General features: G+C 43.8%; 1 protein-coding gene across 4 annotated transcripts in view; it reads right to left on the bottom strand.

Annotated features, from left to right (window-relative positions):
* Positions 1-815: 815 nt before the first annotated feature.
* Positions 816-24,102, bottom strand: part of TP53I13 (tumor protein p53 inducible protein 13) — a 30,183-nt gene continuing 6,896 nt past the window's right edge. Inside the window, exons 3-10 of one of the 4 annotated variants that reach the window (XR_012228887.1) lie at positions 20,827-20,862; positions 15,486-15,544; positions 14,517-14,595; positions 13,602-13,730; positions 8,998-9,177; positions 7,102-7,990; positions 5,082-5,355; positions 816-2,544 (exon numbers count right to left, since the gene is read on the bottom strand). Coding sequence is in view for 2 of the 4 variants with exons in the window: in XM_073565466.1 (XP_073421567.1) it covers positions 5,246-5,355; positions 7,102-7,990; positions 8,998-9,177; positions 13,602-13,730; positions 14,517-14,595; positions 15,486-15,544; positions 20,827-20,862 (1,482 nt within the window). In the remaining 2 variants the exon portion in view is untranslated. Of the gene's footprint in view, positions 2,545-4,059; positions 5,356-7,101; positions 7,991-8,997; positions 9,178-13,601; positions 13,731-14,516; positions 14,596-15,485; positions 15,545-20,826; positions 20,863-24,102 lie in introns of those variants that run through there. The other 3 variants (XR_012228886.1, XM_073565466.1, XM_073565467.1) reach the window with 3 other exon arrangements.

Here is a 24,102-nt window from a genome sequence, read left to right on the forward strand (position 1 = left end):
CTGAAAAGAGGCATAAAAAAAATGCAGCAAAAACACCCAGTGTGAACATACCCTTATAGTAGGCTTAGATACTGAAACACCTACTTCCTGGCGTGTTCTTGACTAGGGTGGATGTTGTGAAGGGATTTTTCCCTCACCAAGGAAAGGATTCTGGGTCATCCACCATTGTTGTCTTCCTTTGACATCCAGGACTTTTTGAGTTCCCAAGCTCACCAGTACGCTTTTTTTTGCAGATTGTACCAAACTGTTCACTTGACCTTTTCTACCATTTGTGCTCTCTCCCTGATGGATTTCTTTTGTCCCAGATTAATGATGGTCTGAGTCTCTTCCATTCAAAGCTCCTTTGACTGCATGTTGTTGGTTCGCAGTTACAGCTAGCAAATATAAATGCCACACCTGGAATCTGCTCCAGACTTTTTACCTGCTAACTGATGATGGATTAATGAGAGGGTAGGTCCATTAAAGAGCGTTTGGGATAACGGTCCAATTACCTTTGGATCATTGTAATTGGTAAGCCCTTACTCCAATAAGGCTGTGAATAACCTCAACTTAAAGCTGAATCTGCACTTTATGCCCATATTGATTCACTGGGGAACGCAATTTTTTAGGAGTTAGGTCAGACAACTGTTCTTAATTTTTGGATGCTGAATCCAGAAATGATCTCAGTTTTTCTCTATCACGTCAAGTTTTTGAACTATAGGATTTTTGTCTTCTCAAAAATATGTAAACTACTGTACCTAAAAAGTTTTTTTTTTTTTTTTAAATAGTACAAATATGAACAAAAAATGAAATATATAAGAAATAGGCATGACAAATATGTTTAACACTATCATGTTTTTTTTTACAAAGGATATATATATGCAAGTATTTAAGGTAAAAATGTACATTTATAGCTTTTTCTGGAGTGTTTAACTTGAGGACAATCACGTTTGATGCTCCAGCTATAGTCAGCCATCATATGTACATCCCATCTACCCTGGTAACGGTCTTCCATAACCTTCAAATCTTGGTGAAATCGTTCACCTTGCTCATCGCTAACAGCACCAAGATTTTCCGGAAAGTTGGCAAGATGGCAATGCAGAAAATGTAGTTTAATACTCATGTTGCAACCAAGCGCTTTGTAGCTCTCCAATAGTTTCTGAACAATTTCTTTGTAATTACTTGTACGTGTATTTCCAAGAAAGTTCTTGACGTCTTTGAATGATAACCAAGCATTCTTCTCAAGATCTGACATAGTCCCGGTGAAATGTTCATCTTTGATGAGCTGTCGAATTTGTGGACTATCAAACACACCAGCCTTGATTTTTTCAATGGACAGTCCAGGAAGTGCCAACATGATGTACTTAAAACAGTCGCCGTCAGTTGGCAATGCTTTTACAAATTGCTTCATGAGACCTAGTTTTATGTGCAGAGGTGGGAATAGTATATTCTTCCTGTCAACAAGTGGCTGATGTAGAATGTTAGGATCTCCAGGTTTAAGACCAGATCTTGGAGGCCAATTCGACTCAACCCAATGCTTTTCTCGAGCTCTGCTATCCCACATACAGAGAAAGCAGGGATACTTTGTGTACCCACGTTGCTGACCAAGAAGGAAGCAAACCATTTTAAGGTCAACACTGATGATCCAATTGTGTGTGTCATATTTCAATAACTCTCTTTAAATCTCCATGTTCTTCATGAAGAGAGACAGAATGCCCAATAGGGACTGCACCAAATAAATTGCCATTGTGTAGAAGGACACACTTAAGACTCCGCTTTGAGCTATCAATAAACAGTCGCCATTCGTTTGGATTGTACATTGAAAGCCCTAATTCTTGTAGTAAACCAGGAATATTATGGCAAAACACAAAACCGCTGTCACACCGAAAGTACTGCAAAAACGTACTTTCTCTAGTACGAAAGTATGATACCTTCGCTCCTTGTTCAAGTAACTTTCTCATTCAGCCTTGATGCTAGTAATTCTGAAGCTTTTTTTGATAAGCCCAATTCACGTGCTAAATCATTTAACTCGTGCTGATCAAATCCCTTACGAACTGAATCCTTGTGAATTTCAAATTCTGCATCATTGCTGTCACTGTGTTCGTCAACATCACTCAGAACTTCTAGAGATGGTAGCTGTTCGAAAACTGGCACTGGAATTTCAGCTGAATGAGGCATTGGTCTGATAGCTGACGGTAGATTTGGATATTCGATTATACTTTTATTTTTCCTGTTAAATCCTGATGTTTTCACTAAACAGAAGTAACAGTCTGTGGAATGACTTTTTTGCTCTCTCCACACCATGGGGATACCAAATGCCAACTTTTCACGTGTTCCTTTGGTTCACATCCGTAAACTCTCAACACACTGCTTGCACACTATGTGAGGGGCCCATGGCTTATCTTGATCACCGAGTTTTACTTTAAAATATGCAAAATATGCTTGTTTGACAAATGCACTGATGTTTGCCCTTTGAACTGGAATGGTGAAAACACCACAAATATAGCAGAAGGAGTCAGGGTTGTTTAGGCATTTACGATGAGAGGAAGAAGGAGCAGACATGATCTGAAACAAAGGAAATATGTACATAAGTAAATAAAACACAGATGGAAAGTTACAAGCTTTGAAAACTAACAAAGAAAAAAATCATAAAAGATATATAAATTACAACTAAGCGCCCAATGTAAAGAGAAAAGCTATCACAAATCCTATTTATTCCTACTATGATACATTTTTTGTGTAAAGATATTGATAATTATGACGTATTGGGAGCTGTACACACCTCTCACCACACTGTCTCAGTTGTGACTACTCTTACAAGTTGCCACGTAGCTCTATATGAGTCGAATTGTAATAACAAGTCTTATTACAGAAATCAGTGCAATTGTGCTTCTATGGCAGGTAAGTTGAGGAGGAAAAACTTGACGTGATAGAAAAAAACTGACTACATTTTTGGAATCAGCATGCCAATTTTAGTATAAATCAGCTCAAAAACCTAACTCAACAGAAAATTTTTTTCAAATTGTTCCCCAGTGTTATATAACTATCTTGAATGTTTGGATAAACGACAAATTGCAAAAAATTGATGATCAGATCGCCTGTGTGTAGCAGAAATGCTCACTTGCTATGAGCGCCATCCGCTGGGCGGCACTCTTATCAATCTCCTGCAGTCCCTGGGTTGTCATGCGAAACAATTGGCGACCTGCAGTCATGTGACACGGGCGCCGATGAGCGGGATTAGTGATGTGCTTCCGGCATGATCACATTGACAGCCGCATTTAACGGGTTAACAGCCACGGGTGGATCGCGATTCCACCCGAGGCTGTTAGGGGCACTTGTCAGCTGTTCAAAACTGAAACATGACTTGCATTGAAGACTATAAGGGGCAAGATCACCTGCAATCCATAAATAAAATTCAACGATGTTTGACTATTTTTTTTAAATGGAGGTCACAACCAGACCCACTGACCACCATTAGTTGCATCACCACTCTTCTTCATGTTGACATCTGGCGGTCTTCACCACCTACATTGTTCGCCAATTAGGTAGGAGCCATGTTTTATCTATTGACCATTGTGTAACTAGTTTTCAAATCTACCGCATAAAAACAAGAAACTAAGATGTTAATCAAATTGAAAAGTAGATTGTAAATCTTTGTCATGACACCATAAACAATTGCCATGAAAAGTATTTTTATCGGTACGTGTAGAAATTCTTACTAGCATAGTGCAGATTTCTATTTACTTCGTTATTTTCCAATCCTTCTTCTAGGACATCCCAGATTGTGAAGCTGCAGGCTGTGCACTTAGTGGGTGTTCCCCGTCATATCTTTTCAAGGTAGAGGAAAGGGAAAACCTTTATATACTGCATTATGTGAAGTCTAGCATCAAAAATGGCAGTGCTAGACTCTTGCTTTTGAGAGATATATATATTTAATATTATAGTTATATGTAGTTATTTCAGTATTTTCCCCCTCTACATGTGATGGATGCACATGTTAAGTGTGAGTGAAACATGCATCTCTTCATAAACCTGTGGCAGTCTGCATGTATAATATAGCGGATTGTGTCCGGCCCTGGATCAATCATATTAATATCCATATTTATTTCACACACAACACATCCCCTTAATCATGAGGTAGGCTGTATAGTTTTCTGCTGTATAAAGAACAGAAGAGTACACGTGTTAATTTATGAAAGAATACAAGTAGACAATATGCTTCTTAAGCAATCTTTAAGAAAAAAAAAATGCAAGTGATTATGTATAAAAACACATACAAGACCACCACAAAATACAATTGGCAAAAAGTATAAAAATATACTGTAATTTATAAATAGTAGCCAAACGCAACACTAAGTTTTCATATTGAGAAAGCCGCAGGTGGCGGTAATTCTCTGTTACAGAGAGAAGACAGTGTTGAAAAGACCACCAAATCTTAAAAAAAAAAAAATATATATATATATATATATATATATATATATATATATATATATATATATATATATATATATATATATATATATACACACTCACATACACATATATATATATATACACACATACATACATACATATACACATACATACATATATATACACATACATATATATATATATATATATATATATATATATATATACACATACATACATATATATATATATATACACATACATACATACATATACATACATATATATATACATACATACATACACACAGATTTCCAATGTACGGTATACTTTGGTAAACCGCTTCATGTACAGAGTTTTCTAATATAAATTAGTAGCTACACATTTACTGAAAACCATGGTCAGAAATATCTATTGCTTATTACAAGTAGTCTACGGATCGGTCATTGATTTGGCACAGGTTTGCAAATATACAAAGTATGGTATACACCAATCTACTGGAGCTGGGGTGGTCATTTAACATCAGTTATATTCCATTGTGTCCTCCAACTAAAAAAAAAAAAATAAAAAAAAATAATAGGCTGCCATCAACATCATAGTTGTGATATACGGTCTCCTCCCATCGGGGGCAGATGGACGAGATCGAAAAGCAAAATGTGATTCAGACAAGAATGTTGCTGCAGCCTTACCTGTCACTCCATTATTAGGATCTTGTTTATCTTATATTTCAGATTTAGTAATCATTTAAGAGATCAATCATCAGTGTACAAAAAAAAAATAAAAATAAATGCCATTGACATCGTTCTACAGCCAGACTTTGTATATTGACCCAATTTTGATGGCGGTCACTGTTTTAGTCAGAACTGTCACTCAGTCTTTCGTACACGAGCACAGGATTTTTCTTGCGGCCAATCCATTTCTTGCGGATGCTGTGACCTTGAACCAACCTCCTCTTGATTATCGCTGAAAGAAGAAATAGCAAAAAAATTTATAAAAGATAAAAACCAGACTCATTGTGAGGTGTTTAAAGGGAATCCATCAGCAGGACTTCACCCCCAAAAACTATTTATATGCTCATGGAGTTCTTTCAAAGACAAGTCCATCCATACCTTTATATTGACAGTCCGCTCCTCTGGTACCGAGAAATAAGCTTTTGAGTTGATATGCAAATGAGGCTGAAGACATTTGTTGATCTGAAGCCTCTGTCACTCCAGCTCTATTTACCACTGCTTGTCTGACACACTATGGTGTGAAACGTCCCAAAAAGAAGCTGTCATTAAAACAGGAGGTGGCAGCAGTGGCTGGGGCAGAGGCCTATAATAGATCTTCAGCCTCATTTGCATGTAAATTCAAACTGCTATTTCTCAGTAACCGAGGAACAGACCGCCATGTAACAGTATTGTTGGACTTTTTTCAATATCTACATTCACTAATCCCTCTGACATAATACTGACGTCAGGTGGGGTGGCGAGGTGCAGTTTCATCACACAGTGCAATACCAAATTAAATCTTTTAAAGAAAAAAAAAACGTTAAGGCCTCCATACATAGTAGACTGAAGTCAGCCAAAACTGCTAAAATCAGCAGGACCAGCCAACAGTTTAGTGTCCCAGCTCTGATCGATGATGCTGGAAGAGAAGAAATGGCTTTCCAATTACCAATTCTTTTGTTCTCTGAGACATAAGCCACCTCCAGAAGAGTCTAGTAGTGCCTCTCTCAAGACTACACAGAAGCATTCAGCTGACCATGCAATCTTGTGTATAGAGGAGTCGGGGGATATTGTCAGCCAAACAATTTTTTATCCAACACCTATCTATAATGTCTATGGAGGTACTGGAGAAACATATTAGTTTAGAAGTCTCAATCATGAAGCCCGCTGAGCAGCTACTTTCTTTAATGTATTCTTAGGACCTTGGACAAAGGTCTATGAAAAAAAAAAAAAAAAATCACTTTTGAATCTGGTGACAATTGATGCAGCTACAATACAGCACATTTATGGGTACAACTATGGGTGCCACCTCCTCTGAAGGCTGCCAACGTGGATGTAGACTTCCAATTTTTTTTTTCTTTTTTTGTAATGTACAGTGCCTCATGGAGCACCAAAAAGGAGACAACTAAGAAATTATTTGTTGAGAAATTAAGTGAAGTGTGAATATATTTTGGAACACCAAACCCTGGTTTAGAAATCACATTTGCTAACCATGCTCCCAGCACCATTCAGGTTGTGTCGTCTTGTGAGTATATCATAGAATGAAGCATTAAAACTGTAGGACGGGTAATTTTCTTAAAGGGATTGAATATATACACTTATGTAAAGAAAAAAAGCTCTGAATGCTTAAAAACATACATTACAAATCACATTAAGAATCGTGCAGCACTACTTCTACAGCACAGTCTGTGTTCCCCGCCGGTCTCTGTGCATCCTGTTCTGGCCTTATGGACATGTGACCGCTGCAGGCAATCATTGACCATCAGTGCTGATGTGTTTGATACTGCTGTGACCAGTGATAGGCTGCGGAAGCCTGTCTCCCCAGAAGAGAAAGAACAGAGATCTGCAGGTGACCAGGGTAGTATAAAAAGGAGGAGCGGCAAAAGAACAGTCAGAGAAGTCTACTGTAGTCAGGAGTAGACAAACCTTTGGACGACAGACCTATTATATGCGATATTTTTCATTATTGCTTTGTAACACATACAGAAACATCACAACTTACACGCCACTGACTCCTTCTCTTCCGAGTGGCTTCCTGGGGTCCAATACAAACTCTGACCTTTGCGGAATTTCTTATAAATTTGTGTGTACAAGACTGAAAAAATGAGCAAAGCAAAGAGAAAGATGAGAGATGCCGCTGCCCACTTTGCTTCTTCAGTGCGAGGAGTGGAAACAAACACTCCAGCGCTCTTCTTCTGTCCGGCACCCAACCTCCTCTGGGCCTTGGCTGGTAACTGTAAAGTGGTATCTTGTAGACACTTGCAATGTGGTTTCTGCCCTTCGCTATCAGTTGACAACTTCTCAGGGGATACTGCCTGCTTGTCAGTAGATGTACTTTGGTGTTGAGGAGTGGGTGTGGGAAGGAGAATAGGACTTACAGACCCCTCACTTTGATTTGACTTAGGAGAGTCCACATGTTGCATTTCTTCAGAATTTATTAGTTGCTCCTTTTCATAATGGTGGATGACCTCCTGGGTGGTACTCTCTCTAATAGAATGGCTCAGAGTTACTCCAGATAAGCCAAGTGTAATATTTAAAAAAGGGGGAAGACTATGGTTTGCGAGAAGTTCCAACATTTCAGCTTGGTGATTCCCATCCAATTCTCTGCTGTGGATGTCGGCCTTTAAACTTTCAGGGTCTGCATCTTGAGGCACATACACAGGAGGCCTTGGTGTTACAGGATCAGGTGAAGAATGGATGTTGGTAGTCGCAGATACACTTGAGCTTGACGTCCGATTGTTGGCAAATTCTCCAGTTTGTGGATCAGCTAGTGTGGTGTAGACACCGTGAGATACATTATCAACTGGTTCATGGGCATCTGGGGTGACTGGTAACACTAATCTCCTCCACCTCTGCTTCACAGTGCGTTTCTTCAAGCGGGAATGTAGCACCTGAAAGAATTAAGCAATAATTTATATTGTGATATCAAAGTAGTTTTTATTTTTACCAAAAACAGCACCACGCCTGTCCATGGGCAATGTCTGGGATTCCAGCTCTTCTCCATTGTAATTTGGAGTAAAGTGTAAATACCAGACATAGTGCGTTCTGTGATAATAAAAAAAAAAAAAAAAAAATCTAATGTAATAATAAAAAAAAATAATTAATGGTCCAAAGTTTGCTGTTGCCAAAATTCAATTAATATAAAAGTAAAAGAGCAGGTGAGAACTCGGTGGTCTAACAATGGACATGATTCCTTCCCCAGTCTTGGCTCAGTCAAAACCAATTTGGTCTTCAAATTAAAAACTGTACAGGTCACTGGCAACACTGATAAAGCTGCACTGGCATTGTACTGACCACCGGAGGAGAGGCAGCCACCTCATGCCATTCATCTGTGGCGGTGCCAATTTCTGCAGTGATGACGTCCAACAATGAAACATTAAACTGACTGCAGCGGCACATAACTGGCCTCATTAGTCACATTCTATCAATGCAAAGTTACCCAGAGTAATTGGCTGTAGTGGCCCCGTGAATGATGGACAGAGCATCATCGAAGCAGAACCAGTGAAGACCATAGAAGCAGCGGATGCACTGGAAAAGCAGCGATGTAACCAGTTAAGTAATGTTTATTACTTATTGTTAAAATGGTCCCAACTCTTGGACAACTTTTCTAAAATCCCTTTAATCAAATTTTCTAATACTGAATTGTCCCATTTGCAGAAGTCAAAGACCCATCTGTAGACAGTCAAACAGAGCCAGCATCTAACTAAGTGGCATGGCTCTTTCCTATATAATTTTTTTTTTTTTTTTAATTCCATGATCAGTACAATCAACAGTTTTATATCTTAAAAGTTTTCTACTTTTTTTTTCCCCCCGTTTGTTCTAAACTATGGTCTTGAGATTAAAAAAAAATTATAAATGGAAACCAATACAAAAAGAGACAGATGTATCTATGCTATACCTGCAAGTAGATACTGGATTCATCAGTTGCAGTCACAGAGGGTCGGATGAGCAAATGGTGGTAGGAACCTTCTTCATACTGTTGTTCAAAGTGCACATTGTCCAATAACCAACCGATGATTTCTGTCCTATTTATGTGAGACATCTCAAGAGTCGAGCACCAAGCTGCCAGCGCAAGTGGCTAAGAAAAGAAGAAATTAAAATTATTAAACACACAGGTAATTACAATAAAATGCACACCGGACCAGTTTCAAAATTATTGTCTACAAAGTCACAGTGTGTTGGGAATATTGTACAAAATGGTTTGCATTTACTATAAAGCCCTTTGGCCTGGAAAATTCTATGATCATAGACTTCACTCAAGTCTATCTCCACTGTAAGGGGAACCGGTCACCAGGTTTGTCCCATGTGAGGTAAGGCACCGACCCTTCAGCCCTGATAGACAGTATACTAATATGATGTATATATGCCCCCCGACACAGCCTACAAGACAAAAAAAAACATCTTTTATAGTAACCACTTATGGGCCGGTCAGGTCTGCTGGGCGTCGCTGCCTTGGTCCGGTGCCTCCCTCCCCTTGCTTCGTATGTATGACACGTCCTACATTATCCACACAGTGTCCCCGACATTGCGCTCCTGTGTAGGCTTACTTCTCTGCCCCGACTAGAGCAGAGTAAAGTACTGCAGTACGAATGATCATGATCTTTGACCTTTTTCTGCACGAGCACTGCAGTACTTTGCTCTGCCCTCGACAGGGCAGCAAAGTACGCCTGCGCAAGAACACGGTGCAGAGGACACTCTGTGGATGACATAGGATGCGTCATCCATATGAAGCAAGAAGGAGAACGGCATCGCAAAAGAAGGGAGGCGCCGGACTAAGACCAGCAACGCCCATTGGACCTGACAGCCTCTTAGGCGAGTATAAAAAAAAAAAAAAAATTCTTGTCTTGCAGTCCAAATAGGAGGCATATACAGTATATACACAGTATATTAGAATGCTGTATATCAAGGCTGAACGTTACTGGTTTTCTCATAAGGAAAAACCCTGGTGACAGGTTCCATTTAGGCACTTAACCTAGAGCAATCGCCAGTGTGGGATCTCCCATCAAAGATACAGAAGTATTTTTTGTGCTAGTCATATTTAGAGAACACAGTAGTAAAGAGCCTTTTTACAAGTTCATTCCTGATCTTTGCCTAATGTAAAACTGCCTACTGATGGAATGGAAAAAAATATATATATGTATTCTTGTTTAAGGTCAATTGAATCATTTATGCAGGCAGAAGAACATCATTGGTTTACATGAGAGGAAGTGCTGCTGATCAATATTTTTGAGGGTGAGCAAACAAATGTATAAAATGTTATAGAATCATTGGGACATGTAAATGTATGGGAACTTTATCAGCCATCATCAGCTACCATCTTCATTATCAGCTAACAACCCAGCCACCCACAAGCCATGGTCCTGAATGATCACATTTCCACACCATCATCAATGTTACTATACCACTTATATCCTTGCAGGAAAAACAATTCAGGCCTTGATGGATGAGGTGGTGGCACAGGAGGAAGAGGAGCAGAAGAGCCAATTGACACAGTTATCAGGCCTGTTGTCCACACATGGCTAGGAGGGTGGGTTACTGTCCCAACATTGGCCAGGTACCCAACTGTACAGTCAGGGGACAGTTTTGGAGGCTGATGAGAAGGAGGAACAACCGTGTGCACAGCAGGGTGGCACTCAGATCAGATCATCACTGGAGCGTGGCTGTGGTAATACAGAGTTCCCAGATGATATATCTGCCACCGAGGACAGCTTTAGACAGCCTGGCACACGAGCTAATATATGCTGCAGTGTCTGCAGAATGTCCATCGAGTTGCCTGTATTATTACCAGTGCAGATTACTGTGGGGGGGGGGGCACCCTGAAGGATCCCAGCTACAATGACAATGTACCATCACAAAATACGTGAATACAAGCACATGGTTGAAAAATACTACTAGTTTTACCACCTGACAGTGGGAGCTCGGTGGAACAAGGCAGAAGCGGAGGAAGACGTCAACCCAGCTGGGGCAACAACAGCACCTCAGAAGGCAGGGTTAGCAAGGCCAAAATCAGGCAAAACTTTGAGCATGCCACAACAACAAGCACTACCATCTGATACTTCCGTATTATCAAGAGGCAAGGATACAACAAGATGCTGGAAGAGTATTTGTCCGCACGTCTCCACGTACTAACAGATATCTGCCCAATTTAAATTTCTGGGTCTCCAAATTGGACACATGGCCTTGAGCGTGCCCTTTATGCCTTGGAGGTGTTGGCCTGCCCTGCAGAAATTGTACTGTCGGAATGTGTGTTTAGCACGCTAGGGGGTGCCATCACAGACAGGCACATCCACTTTCCCTCAGCCACCGTGGGGAAGCTAACATTCCTTAAAAATGAACCAGGCGTGGGTCCCAGAGAACTTGTACATACATTTGGATGACTAGACAACTATAACAGCCGCATCCAGCCAGTTTTCAGCTCTATTTTCCGTTTCATTTGGGGGCCTCCTCCCCAGATTAAAAACAAAACTGTGTTGGCAACCTCCGCTTCTTCCACCTATATTGTAACGTCCACCTCATCCCCTTGGACCTGTTCTCCTCCTTGTTCAAGATTTTTTTTTTTCTTTTATTTCAATTCTGATTAGCGTATGGAAAGGACACAGTTGTAGTGAAGGGACAGAGTTAGGTTTTACGTGTGCGCAGTTTTACAAAGACATTCGTTTGTACTCTGCACCCGTGTCTGTGATAGTACCAAGAGTACCATGAGTAACCAAAAAAATTTTATAATCTTCAACTGAGTCGGTGGGAGTGTAAACATATTTTTCTACTCTTAGGCAACCATGTCTGATAGCACTGTGCCAAAAGTCACTGTGTGTATTCTTTTACTCATATCTGTGTGAGTAATGTGCCTTTAAGCCACTGTGTGTACTCTGCAACCTTGTCTGTGGAGGTACTGTGGGTCACTGTCCGGGTGTGAAATTTGTCATCAGCTTCTGTGGGATAAATGTGGAAACATGTTCTGTGGGTGAAATTTATTATTAGGTTTTGTGTGCCCAAAAGCTTCTGTGTACTTTTACTCTACTTTTGTGGCCGGGCCTAAAACTAATTGAAGGATTTAACGACTCCTTCCATTTACAGAACTTCTAAATTGTACTGGATGGATATCCTGTCTCGCAATGTCATCTGCTGACTCCATTGAGAAGTGGTTAATTTGCTTGACTGCTACCTTCCTTGGACATCGTACACATTTATCAGGTTGTCTCTCTGGAATAGAAACCGAATTGTCCATTACATGTGTACGCTGCAATCCCACCTGTGGGCGGTGTGATATTGGATGGCTGAGAGTGCTTCCAGTTCCTTCACTTTGTTCGATCTGGGGCCATGATTAAGAGGGAACCCGGTGGAACACAAACAAAAAACTAGAAACTGATTACAATTCCGTTATTCCTAGCTGAAGTATTCAGGCGTGGTTGCCTGCTTTGAACTATCATTTTTTCAAAAGAAAAAGTTTGGGCCCCTGGGTTCCTTAGGCTAGTTTCACACTAGCGTTCTCGGGCGCAGCGCAGGGCCGCCGCTTAGCTCCTCCTAGGATCGCATGACGCTGCATGCGATCAGCGTACCGTATATTTGGCGTTGGGTACGCTGACCGTGTGCTGACCGTGCTCTTGTATGATTTTGCTGGCGCTGCGCCCGCAAAATCATACCAGCGCACGACCAGCACACGGTCAGCGTACCCAACGCCAAATATGCGGTACGCTGATCGCATTCAACATCATGCGATCCTAGGAGGAGCTGACCGGAAGGGGCACGGCCGGGGTCAGAGCCAAGCGGCGGCCCTGCGCCCGAGAACGCTAGTGTGAAACTAGCCTAAGGCAACAGCATTGGAGAGGCGTCCCATGGCAAAGCGGCTAAGACTGAAGGTAGCAGGCCTCACGGTGGACCACCAGCTGTATACAGAATTAAACTACAAGCTTTTTATCTGTGGCTGCTCTATTGTACGCTACTGAAGATAAAGGTTTGGCTCTGTGGGTGAAATTTATAAAGCTGCTTCTGAGGTGGTTTCCCTATTCACATTTGTTTGCAGGGCAATTGTCCTGCTCTTACCCCCCATTTAGCTTCCTTTTGCAGCCCCCTAACCCTGACTATGATCATTTCACAACCATTTTAAAGCACCAAAGTTCGGGTCTCCATTGACTTTTATTGAGTTCGGGTCCAAGTTTGATCCCAAACGTTTTACTGTATGTTTGGCGAACCTGAACATCCACAGGTTCGTTCATCAGTAGCCAAAAAGCAAAGCGGAAAATGGACAGAAAAGTCTTCTACACAAAACAGGAATTGTGAGACTTGTATGAGGCTTAGTGGCCAGTGTGAAAATATACGGTATATATTTTTTTTTTAAATATCGATTATGATATGGAACATTGAACAAACAAAATAATGTAAAAAATACATTTAACAGAAAAACAGGAGGTCATTTTCTGATGACGCAGAATACCAGTTGGTCCAGTGGTGTTAATTTCACACTTCATCTAAACAAATAAATGCAAATCCTACAAAGATTCTTACCCTGTCTCTGGAGAGAGTATGGAGGGGTGTAATTATGTGTTTTGCTATGGAACTTCTAGCCAATGAGGCTATAGCGTCCTTCAGTTTTGGGTGCACACATGGATGGTACAGGAAGGCCACACCGTGGTGCTGGAACACACAGGGAAGAGGCACACATCACTTTCACTGGTGGCACAATACATGAATACGTTTGGTTCGGATTCTGGTAGTAACAATACACATGACAGATGAATTGTAATGTTTTTGGTTTATTATATTTGGTGTGATTGGTGTGGAGCTATCTGGGGGACGAAGCCATCATGTTTTGTAAACCTGAACAACCCCAAAGAATTCGACCTCCGGCCCTACAACCATAAAACAGTCGGCTGTCTCCTCAGTGACCTTTAGTAATCTCATAATTCCCAGATAGGGTAAAATATTCTCTTATCAGGGATTAGAAATGTAAATAAAGACACGCTGAAGACAAAGAGGGGAGGGAACAATAAATAAAGCCGGCATGTCCATTCGGTGAAAACTTTTTTCAATATTTAGGAGTCCCACAAGGTGGTTTGAATATTGCATAGATGTGCATTATCATAGCTTGCATATATTACATTGGTAGGTGGCCTACTACACTTCCCTTCCACAGAAACTAATACTCCTCAGACTATAGCAATCACAATGTAAGGGGAAGTGGGGAAGGGTGTCAATGACAGGGGAGAGTTCTTCTGTCAAACTACTCAAATGACTTTGTTGAGAGTGACAGCAGCATTTGAAGAATTAAATTACTGGGATTTGAGCTAGAGACAATTGCTTGGACAAGGCATCTTCGGATAAATACATATAAAAGAGAACGCGCGTACAGATCTGGTTTAGTAATAACGCATGATTAATAAAAATTTCTCAATCTTTATGCTTTATGACATAACTACTCACCTGGAGATTATGAACCCATTGCTGAGGTGGGCAGTAGATATATTCTCCATACTTGGCCCATGTAGGTCTATGTGCCCCACTGCAAATACAAGAGAAGATAGAAATTATATATTATGGCAAGTCAATAATGTAACTTGGATTTCGTATGGCATACTTAATATTCATATACACATAGTAAGGAGCCTTCCAACTCATTACATCTTCACTGGTAATAAGGCAATTTACTGTATTCAAGAAGTTATCTCAACTTCTTAAATGAGAAGAAATTGCAAAAGGATTGTAAAAAATAAATTATAACTATGCAATTTACTTACAATGAGTGCAAGCAGATTGCTATAAACCTTGTTAGTGCTGCTCGGAAGCTGGACAGACCCTTTAATGCAGCAGAATCAAAGCTTCTCTACCTGCAGCTTGACACCAGCCTGAACTGTTAATCATCAGGGGACCAAGAAGCCTGGCGATGGAGGAGCGGGGTGCATTTAAAGGGATTGTCTCACTTTCAGTCATACTAAATCTTTATGGAAAAAACCTAAGCAGTGGAAGCAGTGGTGTATTTTGTGCTCTGTTGTTGATTCCTGGAGGAATTTTGAGTGGTTATTGTTTCAGAGATACTAATGGCCTAGGTTATCAATATAAGCCAAGTGCGTTAAAAAACACCCCAACAGAACAGCCAGTACAAGCGTCAGCAGCAGTCAGATGTGAGCAGCAGTGTATATAGAGAACAAGACAGCTCTGTCCACTGTGTAGAGGCTGCAAGTGGAACAGCTCCTAGTCTCAAGATTCTTCCATGGTTTCTCTATGTCAAACCCTTTTTTCACAACACAAACTTTCCAACATTCTATACTAGGTAAAGACACATTTCAAATACAAGAGACTGTCACAGAGAAAAGACCCAAATCCCCGGGCTGCCGGTACGCAGCCAGATGTCAACCGGCACCTCATTGTTTGATAACAGCACACACTACTTACCTGTTGGGTATTGTTGCTGTGAAGGCTATGGCAGTGTCCGTGCACACCTGAGGGGAGATCTACAAGAGAACATATAACACAATGACTCAGATGCCCATTCCTAAAGTCACATTACCTCATATATCCTGAGCACAGAGCTGGATTTTATCACAGGTTCCTGAGCTCATGTGAAACCGTGGACACCATATGTTATACCTGCAAAAGCTGGCTAATACTAAACAGTAATTTATTTTGAGAACCTTTGCTTAGAGAAGAGGAAGGTTGTATTAAAATCCGCCTCACAGGGACAATGTGGAGTCACAGTTTGCCATTCTGTAGCCTCATGCTGCACTATACTGGCTGACAAAACCTCGCAGACCCTGTTGAACACCATTGGGGGACGGTTTGTGTCCCAGGTGTGATTTATCTGGCACCAAGTCATGGCTTCCATTTATAGCAAAATCCACCCCACAGATGTAAATAACACAGCCTAAACCTCTATATACCCAGGACCACAATTGTCACCATTGGTGAGCTCCCCCCACCCACACACACCTTCATATCCTTTCTCTGGGGGCCTAATCAATCACTACAACAGGGTCCTGATCCTTTTGTCTTTGCGGTTCAGTTTGGATTGACCGGTACACGATCACACATTACTACTACCCCTGCATTCAATGTATAAAAGAATAAAAGGTCGCAAATGTCAGCCAGGCCACGAGTGGTCGTGATGTCACTGCATGTTGTCCCCCCCCCCCCTTCTTTTTCCAGCCAGCTTTCCCATGTAAAGTTTATAATATTGTGGAGAACCCCTTTAAGGATACATCAAAAATATAGGGATTTTTGTGTACTCACCGTAAAATCCTTTTCTCCGAGCCATTCATTGGGGGACACAGAGACAGTGTGTGTTATGCTGCTGCCACTAGGAGGACACTAAGCAAATCAGAAAAAAAGTTAACGCCTCCCCTGCAGTATACACCCCGCAGCTGGATGAGATATCTCCAGTTCAGTGAAAAAAAAACAGTAGGAGCTTAAACAGTCATGAACTATGTCAAAACCTAAGAATGCTACAAATGAGCCAGTAGGCTAAACAGGGTGGGTGCTGTGTCCCCCAATGAATGGCTCGGAGAAAAGGATTTTGCGGTGAGTACACAAAAATTCCTATTTCTCCTACGCCTCATTGGGGGACACAGATAGGGGGACGTCCTAAAGCAGTCCCTGGGTGGGGAGCATACATCTGCTAATACCCCATGTACCTCTGAGTTACGACTGAGGTACTGCCGATTGCAGAATGCTGCATCTGCAGAGGCCTGAGAATGAATTTGGTAATGTTTTGAAAAGGTATGCAGACTGGACCAAGTCGCAGCCTTGCAGACCTGTTCTGCCGTGGCCTGGTGCCGAATGGCCCAAGAGGCGCCCACTGACCGGGTAGAGTGCGTTTTAATCCCCACTGGGGCAGGCGCGTTCCTGACACGGTAGGATTCCTGAATCGCAGAGCAAATCCACCTGGCTAGCGTTGCTTTGGACGCGGCTAGGCCCTTCCTATGCCCCTCAGGAAGTATGAACAGGGCATCTGACTTGCGGAAGGGAGCCGTCCGAGAGATGTACTGTCTCAGTGTCCTAACCATATCTAGGGTGTGGAGGGCCTTCTCAATGTGATGGACTGGCGCCGGACAAAAGGAAGGCAAAACAATTTCCTCGTTGAGATAGAAAGAGGAAATGACCTTGGCCAGGAAAGACGGGGACGTCCTGAGAACCACCTTGTCCTGATGAAAATTCAGGAATGGAGAACGGCAGGACAGAGCTGCCAATTCCGAAACTCGTCTGACAGATGTAATTGCTACTAGAAAGACCACTTTCCAAGAGAGGATGGTCTATGACACATCCTGCAACGGTTCAAAAGGATCCTCTTGTAAGGCCCCGAGAACCAGGTTAAGGTCCCATGGTTCTAATGGATTCCTATATGGAGGCGCCACATGGGAGACTCCTTGAATAAACGTCTTGACCTGAGGTTTGGTGGCAATTTTTTGTTGGAAAAACACTGAAAGGGCCGAAATTTGGCCCTTGAGTGAGCTAAGCGCGAGGCCGGATTTTAGTCCGGATTGGAGAAACTTCAATATGCTCGGAATGGAGAATACCAGAGGGGAACGACCATGATCCTTGCACCATCCGGCAACACTACTACTCCCCGCGAGTGGAGAATGGCCATGACAGCCGCCATGACCTTGGTAAAAACCCTGGGGGCAGTGGCGAGTCCGAAGGGCAAGGCCACAAACTGGAAGTGTTCATCGTGAATTGCAAAGCGTAGGAATTGCTGGGGAGATGGGCAGATCGGGATGTGAAGGTAAGTGTCCTTGATGTCGATGGATGCTAGGAACTCTCCTTTTTCCATGGAAGCGACCACTGACTGGAGGGATTCCATTCGGAATTGCCGAACCGTGACAAACTGATTTAACAGTTTGAGATCTAGAATGGGACGCATGGAGCCGTCCTTCTTTGGAACCACAAAAAGTTTTGAATAAAATCCTCTGAACCTCTCGTGATGAGGGACCGGAATGATGACGCCATCCCTTAAGAGAGCCTGAACAGCCCGAAGGAAGGCTCTTGTCTTTCCCTTGGGCGGAGAGGAAAGGAAAAAACGAGTTGGAGGGGGAGCGGAGAACTATCTTGTATCCGGAGGACACCAGCTCCCTGACCCACTTGTCATGGACGACCGCGAGCCAGGTGTGGCTGAAGGAAAGTAGGCGGCCGCCGGATACCGCAACAAGTCATTGGGTAGGTATACGAGACCTGGCTCCTTTGGAGCCAGAAGCCCTAGGCCTGGGTTTCCAAGGACGGTTAGGTCTGTACGAGACCTGGGAGACTATCTCCGCGCGGAGATGGACCTGATCCGGAAGATAAGGTAGAGGAGGACCAACCGGAGTTGTTGCGAAAGGAACGAAAGCGCGCCGGTTGTTGGTTGCGAAACGGCCGAGCAGCTTTTTGTTGAGGGAGGAATTTACACTTTTCCCCCCGGTAGCATCAGAAATGAGTTGATCTAGTTTCTCTCCAAAAAGACGACCCGTTTGAAACGGGAGAGAAGTTAAGAATCTTTTAGATGCGGCATCTGCTCGCCAGTCGGAGCCATAGGGCTCTTCTAATGGAGATCGCATTAGCGGCAGTTTGAGCAGCGCAATTGGCGGCGCCAAAAGAGGCATCCACTACGAAGTCCGCTTGCGTGAATTATCTGCCTGGCGACCGCGGTTGCTTCCGGAGGAAGATTGGAGTCCTGGAAGGAGGTAATCAAGACCTCTGCCCAAGCGGCCATCGCTTTTGTGACCCAAATTGCCGCGAAGGATGGAAAAAGCGCTGCTCCTGAAGCTTCAAACACTGAACGGGCAAGGTAGTCAATCTGACGATCGGAGGGGTTTCTGATCGAGGACCCCTCGGATACGGACAAAAGCGTTTTTGAAGCCAGGAGCGATACAGGCGGGTCCACTGGAGGGGACTATTACCAATCTTTCATTAGGTCTGGGTCAAAGGGGTATTTAGCCTGAGTAGACTTGTGCCCTGAGAACCGTTTATGTGGACGATCTCGGTGTTGCTGAACCACTTCCTTAAAATCAGGATGGCTGGTAAATAACCTGCGCGCACACTTGGTTTTCTTAAGAGAAATGGGATGTGTTGGAGCAGGAACATTATCCTCATCCAACTTCAGGATCTTGTTAACTGATTCTATGAGAGAATCAAGTGACTCTTGATCAGATGGGGGATTCTGAGGGGCAGACATGTCAGAATCAAACTCAGTCATGCTTGCTGAGAACTCCAGCGAGAAATAGGAGTCGCAGATGCAGAAGCGCGAACAGGGCTAGAGGAAGCGTCATGAGTCCGCTTTCTAGAGCCCCGAGCATCCCTTGAACGAGTACGGCCCCTGCTAGCGGATGGTTCCCTTTCAACGCCAGAGCATTCCTCGGGAGGCAAGGACGCCTTCTGGCTTGAAGAGCCCTCCCGGAGAGAGAATATAGCCTGAGTCAGACTCCACTGACCGTGACAGGGACGCGGCCCACTCAGGAGTACTAAACGCAGGAGACCTGTCAGCAGCGCGGCAGGGGGCGATTGAGCACAGGCCTGGGCGCAGGCCAGGTCGCAGTCAGTGCAGAACAGATTAGTCTGTGCACTAGGTAGGGCCGCTTCGCAAGAGGTACACACGGTAAAAAATGCGCTCCTGCAAGGGTTAACGGCAGAGTCTGCTGCAGCTGCAGGGAACGTGCCGGGAAGGGGTTAAGCTTTGATCTGGGGCAGATGCAGCTTACCCGGTCCTATTCTGTGTCCCCCGGGAGGAATGGCGTGACCCTGCGGTGTCACCCGGTATCCGGCTGTTCGCCTCACAGCTTGTCTCCAGCTGAGGTAAAAAGGATATGGCCCCCGAGATTAGGATTGCGCGTCTCGTGCAGGCTGAGAGGCACCAAAGCGAGGGGGGCAGAGCCAATAGCGCGGGCGGCGCTATTTAAATTGCGGCCTAGCAGGCCTGAGAAGCCGGGGCCTGGATTTTGAGCCTACCCGAGGTAGGCGTTGGTGGGCGGGCCGGGGCCAGTGGGCGGCGCCATTTAAATTGCAATCTAGCAGGCCTGAAAGCCGGGGACTAAACCTTTCGCGCTACCCGCGGTAGCGCTGCGAGGGGGGGGGCCGCGATGGGGGGGGACTGGTGCACCGCCGCTGATTCTACATCAGCGCTACTCCCGGGGGACAGGACCCGACCCCATACCTCCACTCCAGTGCTCAGCGCTGTCCGGCTCTCTGTGCAGGCTCTTATCCTCCATGTTGGTGAAGTAACAGAGCTGGAGGAGTTATTAAAGGGGCCACGCTCAATCGATCCTCCCTGTGATAGGGGGATGGAGAGCTATGGGGCTGATTCAGGGCCTACGTAAGCGCTGTCCCAAATCTCCGTTACGTGCGCCTGCCCTGGACGGGAACTTCCATTAGGCATCATCGCCAAAGTAGAGGAATCAGCCCCAAAACGTCGCAGGAAAGGTACGTGAAGGGTTACTCCACGTGCTTGCCTGTTGTTGGTTCGGGGGAGAGCGGGCCCTAGAAAGGAACCGTTGCCCCCTTCACTCCGCTAATTGAAAAATAAAAATTTACAGAAAAATTCAAAAATAAAATAAAAACGGTGGGGTCTGAAACCAGACCCAAGTGCCTCCTACAGACACTAAGCATGAACTGGAGATATCTCATCCAGCTGCGGGGTGTATACTGCAGGGGAGGAGTAAACTTTTTTCTGATTTGCTTAGTGTCCTCCTAGTGGCAGCAGCATAACACCCACGGTCTCTGTGTCCCCCAATGAGGCATAGGAGAAAATGAGTTGATCAGGTCAGACTCTTACCTCCTGTTGGTACACAGAAGCAATGCTGGGAAGTACCTGTGTCACAGAAAGAAACAACGTATAAAAGTAAAAAGTGAAAAAAACATTATGGTAGTATAAGTAATAAAAATTTGGATTGTGAGTGCAGAAGAGCGTGAACTGGTAAACTACCCAGCAATACACTGAAATGATAGATAGTGCTGCATAAATAAAAAAATGATGTGACCTTAATGTTACCACAGGGAAAATAAGGTCATAGACGACCATTTAGCCTCACAAACAGCTTCCCTAAGGAAACAATAGTTTGTGTTGTGAGATCAAATATCACTAAGTAGCCCTGGCTTTAAAATTCCTCCAGGTAATTTGGTTTCATCCGACAATTCAAAAACATACTAAGCTATTAATAGTTATTAACCTCTATTGGTGCGATGCTTTGTTAGCGTTTGTTTTTTTAAATCCCTTGTGGTATGTTGCTTTCTTCGACATTCTTCAAAACAGCAGCATGGTGGCTCAGTGGTTAGCACTGCAGCCTTGCAGCGCTGGAGTCCTGGGTACAGATCCCACCAAGAACAACATCTGCAAGGAGTTTGTATGTTCTCCCCGTGTTTGCGTGGGTTTCCTCTGGGTTCTCTGGTTTCCTCCCACATTCCAAAGACATACTGATAGGGAATTTAGATTGTGAGCCCCATTGGGGACAGTGCCAATAATGTGTGTAAAGCGCTGTGGAATTAATGGCGCTATATAAACAAACAGCAAACATTGTTCATGAAGTCTGCCACAAAACAGACATTTTATCATTAAACCGTTCTATGATTTTTACAGTGGATTGCGAAAGTCCCCCCCCCCCCTTGGCTTTTTTACCTATTTTGTTACATTACAACCTGTGTTTATTTTTGTAATCCGATTTGTGTCTGATGCTTCAACACTAAACAGTTCAAGTTAGTGAAGTGAGAAAAATATAGGCAGAAATTAAATTTATGGGATCAAACAACTAAAAATTGGCATGTGCATATGTTATTCACCCCTTTAGCTATGAAGCCCACACGAACTTCTGGTGCAAGCAATTCCCTTCATAAGTCACATGCTTAGCGAAAGGAAGTCCACCTGAGTGCAATCTAAGTGTCACATGGGCTGTCAGTATATACACGTTTTCTGAAAGGCCACAGAGGCTGCAACACCATTAAGAGGTTCCACTAACCAAACACCATGAAGACCAAGGAGATCTCCAAACAAGTCAGGGACAAAGTTGTTGAGAAGTATAAGTCAGGGTTATAAAAAAAAAAAAAAAAAAAAACACCAACATAGAATTAGTCTTACAAGTAATTCGGTTTCTAGGAACCTTCCAAGACAGCCATATCGGAGGATGTCTCCCCGCCCTAATGGGGGACAGGAAATGCACAAGAGGTTAAATAACCCTGCTATATCCAGTGTTTTTTCTGGACACACTAGCATGTATAGTTACCACCAAGGTGTAGTAATCATCCAATAAGAGTATCAGATAGGGAGGGAAATTAGTGCTGTCGTGGAAGGTTCCTAGAAACCGAATTACCAGTAAGACTAATTCTATTTTCTCTAGTCACCTTCCATGACAGCCATATCGGAGAAATACCAACAACTAATTTCTTAGGGAGGGACAACAGCCTGCAGAACATATCTGCCAAACGTTAAATCCCTGTTGAAATTTAGTGTATAGTGTCTGGTGAATGTATGTACAGACGACCAGGTGGCAGCTCTGCATATCTGCTCAGAAGATGCGTTCCCTCTTCCTGCCCATGATGTTGATACTGACGCTAGCAGAGTGGGCTTTCAGAGATGTAGGAGGAGGAACTTTCTGTGACGAGTAGGCGAGGCTGATAGCTTGCCTGATCCAATTCGTGATTGTAATTTTTTGCCGCCTTTTTGCCTTTATTCCGACCGGAAATTTGAATCAATAAAATCTGGTCAATCCTCCAACTCTCCGTCTGCTGGAGGTAGAAGAGAACTACTCTACAGACGTCGAGGGTGTGAAAGGCTTCTTTTGAGTTGGAGGGGTTTGTACAGAGGGACCCTGGAAAACCGCAAACCTGAGGAATTCCCTGTGGTCTGGATGAGTCAGTACATGATAATAAGCATCCCTCAGGTCTATTGTGGCCAACACCCAATTTGTCCTATGAGGGGGATTGCCGACTTAACCGACTCCATCCTGAATCATTTGTACTTTACCACTTGGTTCAAGGGTTTTAAGTTTATTATAACCCTGCTTTCCTGAGGGTTTTACAATTACGCAGAGGCGAGAGTAGTGGCCTCTGCCTACCTCCTGTCGATTTGCCCGCTGGTCTCCCATTCTGGTCCCGGACCTGCTCCAAGCCGCCTAGTGACACCCGACGGGAACAGTCACATACAGCGTGGAACTGGGGAAATCGCCTTGCAGAAGTGTCTATGTCTGACATCAAGGATTTTTGGGAGGTACGCCTGCAAGGACGTCACTCTTAGGCCTTGAGGGGGAGGACTCTCGAACCTCAATCTCAGTCCATCGTGAAAGTTGCAAACAACCCATTGGTTTGAGGTTATGGATTGCAACAATCTATGAAATTCAAGGGTCGGCCCCCGACCAGAGAACCATGAATTCTGGGAGGACTGGTCACGGGAAGGGAGACGAAAAAAATCGTTTCCTAGGTTCCGGAAGAGACTTCTATATAATAATTTCCCTGAAAGGGAAACGTATAGACGTTTGACAAAGTCTCCTCCCCCAGCTTTCAGCCACAGAGTTCCCCTGGCTGGGTTGGAGAGGTAAATGCATGACCCGTGACCTGCGATTGCAGGCTGGTCTCCCATTCGGGTCCCGGCCCAGGCTCAAGCTGCTTAGCAGCCGCCACCTGCCGTACCTAGAAGGGCCGGTTGACACCTCAGATTTTGCTGCTACCCGGACGGACTTAGCGGAAGCATCCGCTAGGAACCCTGTCGCTTTTGTAATAGGGAAAGAAAGTCAAGGGTTTCTTCCCTGGAGGTCCCCTGAGTAAGGCGATTCTCCGGCATACGCCACCAGCAGACAGGGACCCGGCTACACACGTAGAGGCTATATTGGCCTTAAGCAGGGTTGTGGAGGCATCCCAGGATTTCCTGAGCAAGCTTGCCATTGAGAGTTGCCCTTAAATGGAAGAGCCGCTCTCCTGCACGTCCAATTTAGGGACTTCCCATAAGGAGCCATCTCTGTCCAAGGGAAAAAACGATTCCACAATTCTGAGGTGACACCAAGTCTCTCTCGGGAGGGGCCCATTACCAGCCGTGAAGGCTTCAGCCCCTCCAAACATCTCATAT

The sequence above is a fragment of the Dendrobates tinctorius genome, unplaced genomic scaffold (genome assembly GCF_039654945.1).
Source record: "Dendrobates tinctorius isolate UK_male_01 unplaced genomic scaffold, ASM3965494v1 ptg000016l, whole genome shotgun sequence".
Taxonomy (NCBI): domain Eukaryota; kingdom Metazoa; phylum Chordata; class Amphibia; order Anura; family Dendrobatidae; genus Dendrobates; species Dendrobates tinctorius.